The sequence below is a fragment of the Amphiura filiformis genome, chromosome 13 (assembly GCF_039555335.1).
Source record: "Amphiura filiformis chromosome 13, Afil_fr2py, whole genome shotgun sequence".
NCBI classification, from domain to species: Eukaryota; Metazoa; Echinodermata; class Ophiuroidea; order Amphilepidida; family Amphiuridae; genus Amphiura; species Amphiura filiformis.
Window position 1 is genome coordinate 65,022,946 of NC_092640.1, and position 10,995 is coordinate 65,033,940.

Consider the following 10,995-nt stretch of genomic DNA (forward strand, 5'->3'; position numbering starts at 1 on the left):
GATTTGCCATAAAATGTGTATTAAATTGCGAATTTCAAAAATCAAAATTATTTGATATCAGAATGACATTCTTCGTATTCAGAATGCAATTCGATATGTCTGATGTGCTCTGATGTCCCAAAATAAATACTGTCCAAACGTTCATACCCCAGCCCTTAATAAGGCACTTCAATAATCAATAATCAGTCCCGTGACGGCCTCCACGAACTAGCTATTAACTTGGGTTTATGGGCGCTGATATTTCATGTTCACTGTCACTTATTTATCAGAAAAATGCGACCCTTTGTCAATCACCTACAGTACCCAATTTCGGCATACTATATAAGAAACTCATCATGATGATTGCCAGAGAATAGTTTAAATGTAGCTTGTACCGTTTTTTTTTGTGGCATCCTTCAGAAATGAGCGGTCCGATACCAACATTTTTTCTCCATTCAATTAACACGGGGAGTTGGCTAGCTATGCCTTGCCCTCACTCATATTTTACAAAAGTGCGACTATTTCTGAACATCTAACCTAGCTGTAATTTTAGGTCATGTTAGAGAAATATATTTGCTAGAAGTTTGGAGAATAAGTTAAATATTGACTGGTTATTTTTCACACAGTGATGTTAACTAGGCAAGTGCCCATTCTTCCAACATACATCATTTGTAGAGGTCACGCGTCAATGGTGAGAGCACTGTGTATTGTGTATAGGAAAACGGACAGTAACTGCAGTATGGTACTCAGCCGTAAAAAGGGTGGTTGGTTCAAACGTTGTGTCATTGTAAAGGGGAATAAAGTAGCTATCCATTGATATGCAACGCGATATGAACATGTCACACATCTGGTATGCAGATGCTTGAAAAAGCTTTCCAAACTTTTGTTGAGGAGTTCATATTCATTGTTATTTTCGCCTGTTTCGTCATACGGTTGTAAATTCAATGAACAATGACTTTGCTTAAAACGCGCTTAGAAATTGACATGTTCCTAATAGTGTTAAATTCCCCTCTAGTTAATCATGATATTTTGTACCCCACACCCCACCCTAAAATCCTCCGTTCTCTCCTGACGTAAATAGTGATCGCTTTCTAATCCATATACTTGTTTTCAGTGGACAGGAGACACAAGTTCGTTCGTGACCTTAATTATTTCCAAAACGTGAATTTCATATGTGAGACACAATGCGTTTGCTAACAACTACAGTAGCCGTTGCGTTACTTGCATATCAAGTGGCTTCACAAGGTAAGCATTATTTTGTTTATTATAAAATCTATAAACAATAACATGTTCTGTGGGTAAAGCGGATCTGAGAGGAGTTTCATTGACCAAGCGGTGTTTGTACTCACATATTGAGACAAATAAAGCTGACACACAAGAGGAATGGTATGGGTTCTATAAAGGAGACTCCGTGGCTTGAAGTGTCATCATTTCCGCAACATGTAAATGATTTTTCCGGGAGGGTGAAGATGTCCAAAATATTCATTTTGTTATAGGCATTAACTCAACAACCGCAAGACAGATGGAAAAATAAATGCGATTATCGGCTTTATTGACTCATTTCCTACATGATCAATGTACTAAGAAATATGTAGAAGTACACTGCAATGTTTTTAGTTAAATGGCTAAAATAAAAAAAAAAACCCAAAAAAAACCAAACAAATAAATAAGATAGGCCTATGGTTAAATTTTGCTATGTTATCAATGTGATAAAACGAAACAAGAAAATGTGTAAATAGACCTCAATAAGTTTGGTAATAACAATGTACTTTTCCAATATCAAATTAGAATTTATAAATTATTGTGTAGGTGTCCTTTTGTTTTTTTAATTTTTCCTCTACGTTTGTGACGTTTCTTTGGCTAGTGTGCCAAAAGAAGGTTACATGCATAATATGAACCGCATCATGCGATATGGTACAACTAAACGATGTAATTTTTTCAGATATTATTTATTCAACTTTTGTGTAATTATTTGCTACGTTACAACTCCACATATTAAAATCGATTTAACGTATGAAGCAAGCCGACATGCTTTTAAGGGTAAACGATGAAGGTTATGACCTTGACATGAGGAAAAATAATTTACTTTTTTGAGAAGACATACATTCTGTAAAATAACATGAATCCTGAAAAAAGAAGTGCCATTCTGACATTTCCCCCTAGTTTACTGTGGGACTGTGCCGGTGTGTGGGTATGTGTACTCAAAAAGTGTTTACTTTCTTTAAGGGGTGTAAAGAGGGCGGGAACCTGGTTTCTAATTCAGAGGGAGTGTACCTGTAAGAGACACAGCCATCAGAAAAGGACTAGCTCAGATGGCGCGCAAATTAAGTTTGCAGTTCAGAAATTGCTTTTTTTTTCAAGCCTTGAAAAAATAGGTGGAGCTGGGAATCGAACCCGGGCCAACTAACTATTAGCTGTGAGAAGTTTGATAGTAATCCTTGATATTGCTGAATAGAATAAATCAATACTGATATTTATCTAATGTACGATGCTATTCAATTAGACGTTCCTTATAGGCCTATAAACTAGGAATATAATGTGAAATGGCCATCAATCGACCTATCAAGTTTTCAAGTTATCAACAATCAATAATAAACCGGTGAATCATGGAATATTACTAATTACTTACTAATCTACCAACTACATAAATAGGTCAGTAAATAAACAAATAAATGAATGAGCCTAACTTAAGCAACCACTGTAATAAGGAACACTTTTGGGTTTGGCACCTTCAATGATTATGACGTAATTGCTGTTTGACGTTGATGTTGATGGAAATTTTGCTAGAATTGATGCTAGACTCTAAAGGTTTTAGCGAACATCTGATTGCACCTGTGATGGCATTTAAAATAATGGTGTAGCTTCTTTTTGTATACAGCCTGTCTCAAAAAAAAAAAATTGTGCAAGTGAAAAGCGCCCTCTTTGGCAATTAGAAAATACCGGTGTGACATAATGCTTACATCTACGTAACGGGCGCAGTCTTAGCTCTCAAATGCCGTTAGTTCTGTTCCATTTGCTTGTTCCAATTTCGAGATATGTTTATTTAACAACGAAAGGGTAAAATCACAATTGTGCCACTTTTATTAGGGAAGAGAGCTGCACATGTAAATCAATGATAGCAGATGTTAATGCGTCTAATGCACTCCCCCTTTCGGGGTGCATGCATTAGAAGCATCAACATCAGCACGCGTGCACTATTTTGTCTAATATCTCTCCCAACAAGTAATACGCGTTCATTAACCTATAACATGTATAAGTGCGAAATATTTGTTTGTCTTTAAACATAATATTAAGTCACTAAGAGAACAGTATTTACCATGATAAAATCATTGATATGCACATGTATTTAATTTTTACAGCAGAATGTGAAATAGTTATTTATCTTTTAATCTTTTTTAAGTGGAAAAAGAGAATCATCATTCCTGCATCATGATAAAACAGTCAAAACAGTCAAAAAAATTTGTATTATGTAATTGATGCATTCTTTTGATTTCACGAAGGAACTCTTGATAAACTTGATGCTATCACTGTTACATGTAAAGCCCTCTTCCCTAGTAAAAGTGGCACAATTGTGATTTTACCCTTTCGTCTTTAACTAAACATATCTCGAGATTAAGACAAGCTAATTGAACAGAACAAACGGCATTTGCGAGCTAAGACTACGCTCTTGACGATGATATAAGCGTTGTGTCACAACGGTATTTTCTAATTGCCAGAGAGGGCGCTTTTTACTTGCACAATTTTTTTTGAGACAGGCTGTATATCTATACATATCCAACATTATAAAGGCGATTTGTGGAAATCATCTATCTATCCTGTGAGCTGGATCTTAATAGGTATTGTGAGTGTACATAGAGTTTAAATGGGTCATATGAGATGTTGCCCCAATGAAGAAAATTAATTTATTTTTATGATGGGTTACTTTCTATGTCATTTAGTTTACTCATTTAATTCTAGCCTTTTACCTTGCTAGAGTAACCACCATGTAGATTATGAGAACAAAATAAAATATAAGTAAATTTATGTTGATATGTCCGAGATAATATGCATAGACATACAGCTCAATGGTACATGTAAGTGCAATAAGCTACTTCAAGTACTAGTAATTTCTCAATACCAAAGTGAAATTTAAAAAAATGCAAAAGAATACAAACTGCAACAACAGAGTCTTTTGTTTTATTAAATTTCGTTCAAGTTTTAGCTACCCAAATGCTGACTTACTGTGGATAATATTTTGAATTGATTTACCATAAATTGAACTCTAGTGTCATTTATATTTTTTTGAATTTAAAGCATGGGATTAGCATAATTTAAGGACAGCTGTTTTAACTAATGGTCCAGAAACCCTTACTCACGAATTACTTTAGTCAAAAACTCTTTTGGCGGCCATTTTGAAAGCCATTTTGGATGCCATTTTGACTTTAAAGCATAGAATCATCATTAACAAATAACCAATGACCCAGAAGCCCTTACTCATAAATTTAGCATAAAAATATGTGTTTGAAAGAATAATTTAGTGCAATCTAGTCAAAAAGCCCATTTTGGCGGCCATTTTGAATGCCATTTTGGACACCATTTTGAATTTTCATAATATAAGGACAGTTGTTCTAACTAATGGCCCAGAAGCTCATGAGTTACTCTAGGATAAGATGTGTTTTAAAGGTTAATTTAGTGTATTTGTAGTCAAAAAACGTGTTTTAGCGATCATTTTGGCGGCCATCTTGAATATCTGCATTAGGGGGGGGGGGGCGCAACACTAAATCACTCCGCATTTTATGTAAGAACGAAATTCGGCTAATATAGTCCATAGTGAATATGAGATTGTAGTGACCATATCTACCGACATGTTCACTTTAAATCACTCAATATCAGCTCATATGAATTCGACAAGTGTCTTCAATGATAACATGCAAAAAAACGGACATTTTATCTCAAAATCAATTCTCTGTGGCGGATGAAGACAACTTCCGATTTTGGAATGTGAGTGGTGAATTTAGTATATTTTTAGGCCATATTTTTTGCACCGCGAAATAGCGAAAAAATCAACGGTCATCGATATATGCCGACAAAAGTTTTGGAATCTACAGAAACAGAGCTTTAATTTGATACCAAATTTATTTTGCCAAGGATTGCAGGGACGCCAGGAATGGCGCTCGAAGTAGGCCGAAATCACACGTTATCCTATGGGACGCTTATTTAGTGTTGCGCCCCCTTAGGGCTACTTTTTATTTCAGAGAATATATTGGATGTATTTTGGCCTGTTTAAGCCTAAAATTGGGTTGTACATGTTTTGTTTGAAAAACTAAAAAATAGTCACACAACCGTGACCGTATGGTATCATAATTCTGTGCTCGTGTAAAAATTGAGCTAGCCTGAGATTCCCCTGGACAAGGTACGTACTGCTAATTGTCCTGGGCTACCAGTAGGAAGATCGGGGACCTGATTGGGGTTCCGTGCCTTTATTGGGTTGCGTCCCTGAATGATGCTAAATGTTGTTTGTCTTGGGTCAAAGTGGTCAGCAAATTTCTATAAAGCGCAATGTTAGCTTAATCGATAAGGTGTTCGATTCACTTACTGCTAATTGTCTTTATGTAACCCGCCCGAAACCCGGGGAGCTGATCATGGCTGCGACGGTAAATTACGGAATATCTAGGGTGTGCGTTTCTAAGCAGCAAAGTCCTTGTGTTGTTGTTAAATGGTTTATGGAATGATGTGGTGTCGAAGTTGTCAGCGACAGGGTGAGTAAAAAAAGTGCAATAGAGCAAAGAATCGATATTTATGTAAGAACCAAGTTGACCAATATTGAAAGTTTCTATAATTGCCACACTCAATAGTCACCTTCGGTGAAAAAATGAAGTGAATTGCAACTATCGTTTAATTTGTATGAGTCTATTTGCTGCGATACCCAATTTCATTATTTGTATGTATTTTGAATTTTGAATTTTGAGCACACAGTTCTGACCTTAATGCCCGTAAGAATCCCAGTACGTCATTGATATGGCCAATTGGCATGCCCATTTAGAACAAATCAATGAAATTATTAGTTTTTATCTCAGCTATACCTAGCTAATCCGTCGTTAATTTTTTTCGTAATGGAAAACGCAAAAAAAAGTTCATCTTTCGAGTCAAATTATTTCACCCTTTGCACTAAATGCAACTATTTTGCGACCTGTCATTTTCGCCTATACTTTTGCATGTGGAGTTTGTGTATATCCGGGTACCTTACATCGTTGACTATGGTATGGCGACTTGTAGATGTCACGTGCGTATTAATAATAGCGTATTTATAAGTATACCCGAAGTACACTGTTAAACTGGATACTTGTTGGAAATTAACGTGATCGGTTAACTTGAAGGCATAGGTATCAATGAAAATTGAACATCATGTTTCTTTAAAAATCGAATAATTAAATACATATTTATGCATGCGTAACAGACTACATCAAACTAAACTCCATTTTTATTAAATTCATTACAATGTGCCCCGGGCAATGTGCAACTGCATAATTTTTTTTTGTAATCGGTTGACGTGTATAAGATCATATTTATATTCAGTGAGAAAGCAGATAAAGTTTAAATTGTTTAACTGAAATTGATTGCTACTTTGCTACATGAATTTTATAACACTTTTTCTCATGTTACAGATTGTTTCCATGGACCAGATATCATTGCGCGTGGGTCCACACAAATAGCTGTCCGGGGTTCAGGCACTGATATTTTTGTGTTCTCGACTGACGTAATATCATGTAATGGACTTCTAATCACGTGGACGTTTTTTCCAACGAGAGCAGAGCCTATCAAACTATTAGTTCTACGACCAATCGGAAGCGAGTACAAAGTCGTCGGTGTTAATGATGTTCCTCTGGAATCGGTGACACTTGGCGTGGCTAATGAATACGATGTACCCGAATTGTCTCGTATTGCAGTTGAAGCAGGAGATGTTCTTGGTTTAGTGAATTGCATTTCACCTACTTCCACGTGTGGCCATGGAATATATCTTGACCACAATACTGGTAGTCGTCAGTTCTCTTACAAATCACTCGGATCCTTAACCGATGCAACAGTAAATTACACATTTGTTCCAATACGAACCTTCTATTCTACCTTTTCCGTTTCAGCAGTAGTATCAGGTAAGAGTATCTTTAATTTTAGCAATTATTTAAAGGTATTTCCAAAACGTTTTCTCTAAGTAAACTAAATTAAAGAATTTGTGTTGTATCATAATGTCAACGTGCTTGGAAAAAAAGAAGTCGCCGCAACAATGTACACCATTTGTCACATTATCTATACGAAATTGATCCTTCGTTAAATTGATGTTCATGCACATCACAATATAATAATTACAATTACAATTACAATTACAATTACAATTACAATTACAATTATAATTATAATTATAATTATAATTATAATTATAATTATAATTATAATTATAATAATATTTTAGATTTTTGTGTTAAGAATAGTTTGCAAGGTGCAGACTCTTTTTGGGGGGTCTTGGAATAGATTCATCAGGATTGTATAAAGTCATAAAAAATTCAATTTATGTGGACAAATCCAAGTTCTACTCACTGTTTAGACAGTGTTGTCACCCAGGTCGGGTGAATTCTTCAGAAATGTGATAATTCGCCTACTCTCCCGCGAAATGTCTCATTCCTAGGGTGCACAGCTCTTAACAGATACATACATGTGATTTAGAGAGTGGATGCCTTCGTCATGGTTGATAGTTTTAGTGCCCCTCTTTCTGATCCAAATTGCTCTGCGTGTCTTTATTCACAAATACACCTATCACTAAGACACGCAGTATCGTCACCAATAGTAAAGAGCTGCGTCGGCAGTGTGATGATGAATACAAAAGTAAAAAGTAGGAAACTGCCGTAAAATATATAAAATTGGTCAAGCTTTCGCCAAGAACCGTCTTTCGGACGACAAGACTCAAAGAACAAATCTGAGCATATATGACATTATGGAATTCTTAGTGTTCGTGCTAACTACTACATATTTCTCCTTCAGAGGAAGTATATATAAGCAGAAATTTGGAGCCGCCATGGGGAGCCCTTGTAGTGCGACCATTCCCAACATCTTTATGGAATGGCTCTAAACAGAAGCCATGGCCACCGCTCCCATGGATTGTAAGCCCAAAATGTGTAGAAGATATGTTGATTATGTCCTTGAAGTCCATCAAAAAAGGAACCACGCAGCAACTAACAGACCATCTCAACACGGTTGATCCCACGAATTCACGCACTTAGAAGAAGAGAATAACCAGATTCCATTCCTGGACATCCTTATCATCATAAAAACGGATGGTTCGGTAAAGTTGTTGATCTACCGTAAAAAGACGCACACATATCAATACTTGAACTTCGCATCGCAACACCCCCTCCACCAAAAATTGGGTGTGGTTAGAACACTGCTTGATAGAATGGAGTTCTTTGTCACCGATGAAGTTGACAAACTAGAGGAAGAAAGAAAAACCAGGTCTGCGCTAGCCCAGTGTGGGTACCAAAAATGGCCAATCGACAAGACAAAGCACAAAAGTGTGGTTAAATTTGAATTTGGACAGTTATGTCAACAATAAAAACACCAGTTTTATGCCAGTCGATTTCACATTTTATGTTATCTACAGAAGGTGTGAATTATCCTTTAAACACACATCACTTTTATTCTGAAATCGACCAAGTAATAATGACACACAAACAATTTTACAACAGCATCTTTTGCACAGAGTTCAATGGGATTTGAAAAGCAAAGTGGCAGTTGAAACTCTAGTGATAATACTTTTGCAATGCATGATGGGGCTTCCTTAAATCATCCTCTGATTCAATCTGTTGTTGCAATTAATATGATTGTCGTCAGCGGTTCGACGTATAAAATCATTGTAATGGACTAATTATCGATACTTTTCAATTCAAGGTAAAACTGTAACGACTATTGTAGTCATTGCTGTATGTGCAGGAGGTGGAGTAATCTTGATAATTGCCGTCGTGGCCATTGCAATATACTGTAAAAGGTATGTTGAAGTTGTTGAAGGCATTTCAGTTTTTAATGTTAATATTGCAAAGTTAGTGTTAATACACCAGGAGGCAGTGCAGCCTGATAAGATACACAATAAGTAAATTGAACTGTATCAAAGAAGTACTGCTTCTGAGCAGAATAATCATAACAATATGTTAACATGCAAAGTAGAGTAATACTCTTTTGCATCTATCCGTTGTTTGTTTCAGGAAACAAAATCACGAACACAACGACCCCTACCACTCTTCTCATCTGCCACCCATGACAAGAGATCCAAATGCTACATCAGCGGAGCTTCAACGCAATAATACTAACAATACGCCGTATGAGATTCCTCTGGGGACTCTAGACAATGAGGGTTATGTTAATACGACAGGCAAAGATGACCCGGGAATATACCAGGGAATATATACAGAGGTTTCTTAATAAAAACTTATAAGGCGATTGAAACTATTGAAGCAATGGAAAGTCCTTTTAAAGTGGTTAATTATTCACAAAGTGGCTTATAGAAAGTAATAAAATTAGGGAGAAATTTTTATGTTGATATACCCCATTATATATAGATAAGGCGCCAGACTTTCATGAGCTTTCATGAGAAGTAATATCGAACGTGCAGTATAATAGATTTATAGTAGTATTTGAAATAACGTTGACACTCTTTTGGCCACTGAAATGTATTTTGATTCAATCCATGGAAAAGAAACACACCAGACTGAGGTGGTACCTTTGAAGATGTTCAAATTGGGTCCTGTTTCTTACCACGTTCTTCTTTGCATTCCTCCTAGACATACTAGACTGAATCTTTCGTCGTCTACCTATTGCGCATGTATATTATGTAATGCTGCATGGTTATTGACTGAGGGCGTCAGTCTAAGTGACACACGCCGAGTCAACGTCCGTGTATTATCTTTTAAATTAAATGTATGTATTATATTAAATTACAGAAATAACGATTGTGGACAGAGTGAGAGAGAAAAAAAGGAGTTTGTGATATATTGGCAACAAACGGAGGTGGAAAAGCCATTGGATACCTATGTAACACTAACTGCTCTCTTGTACATAAAATGTTAACACTTTAAGTTATGTGGCCAGTGTACTCTTGGCAACAAATTGACGCGGAAAACAAGCAAACCTTTCTCTAGCTCCTCTTGTGCCTAAGATATTAGCTAGATTGATGAAGTTAAAAATTCTAAAAACCAGAATATTTTGCTATTGTATGTAAATATGTTAAGTTACACAGTATGGATCTTACTAATGACAAATTTATATTTTAAGATTAATTTTAATAGTGACCATCGCCTATGCTGATGTATGCCGAACATCACATTACAATAAACAGTTCATATCTGGTAAGTGAAGCGCTTTACGCGTTTCGCCGAGCGTGAGTAGCGACCAAAACAAAAACGGGTTTTCTATGAAAAAAAATAAATCAGTCATGTCGCCCTCTGTAGACAGAATAAAAGAAAGATGTGGACGGTTTATTGTTGATGCGTTTTGGTAATATGCGGGGACCACAACGATATCAAACTATTATATATTATTTACGGGGATTGTCCGCGCAGTTGAGTAATGATATAGCCCTAATAGTAATTTATATAATAAAGATTAAAATATATATTTATGATTTAAAATTTTCACTTTGCTTCCATTATCAATACAGATATTGAATCAATTTTAAGCCGAAACGCAAACAAGCAATGCGAACATGACTTTGCCGGGCGTTAGGCGAGGCCCCGCGGCGAGGTGTGATAAAATATCTACATGTGTTGTTTGAAAGACAAGGATACAGTGTTTATACGATCACATAGAACTGTATTGAAAATAATTCATATGTGGGGTTACCAGGCAACTCTCATTACATACTGACTGCCCCTCGTATACAGGCCAACTAAGGTCTCTTTTCATTTCTTTTACTGGCCCATTAAGGTATCTCTTCTTTGCTTTTTACTTTTTCTCTTCACAGCTCCATTAAGATATCAAGATATTAAGGTATCGTTT

The 10,995-nt window shown here is 36.1% G+C and overlaps 1 protein-coding gene across 2 annotated transcripts in view; it reads left to right on the forward strand.

Annotated features, from left to right (window-relative positions):
• The window catches only part of LOC140168649 (uncharacterized), a 46,519-nt gene extending 36,093 nt beyond the window's left edge, over nucleotides 1-10,426 (forward strand). The window contains exons 2-5 of one of the 2 annotated variants that reach the window (XM_072192060.1): nucleotides 1,094-1,224; nucleotides 6,624-7,109; nucleotides 8,896-8,992; nucleotides 9,207-10,426. In XM_072192060.1, coding sequence (XP_072048161.1) covers nucleotides 1,164-1,224; nucleotides 6,624-7,109; nucleotides 8,896-8,992; nucleotides 9,207-9,423 — 861 coding nt within the window. In that variant the 5' untranslated portion in view covers nucleotides 1,094-1,163 and the 3' untranslated portion in view covers nucleotides 9,424-10,426. Of the gene's footprint in view, nucleotides 1-1,093; nucleotides 1,225-4,748; nucleotides 5,718-6,623; nucleotides 7,110-8,895; nucleotides 8,993-9,206 lie in introns of those variants that run through there. The other variant, XM_072192061.1, reaches the window with a different exon arrangement.
• Nucleotides 10,427-10,995: the final 569 nt, after the last annotated feature.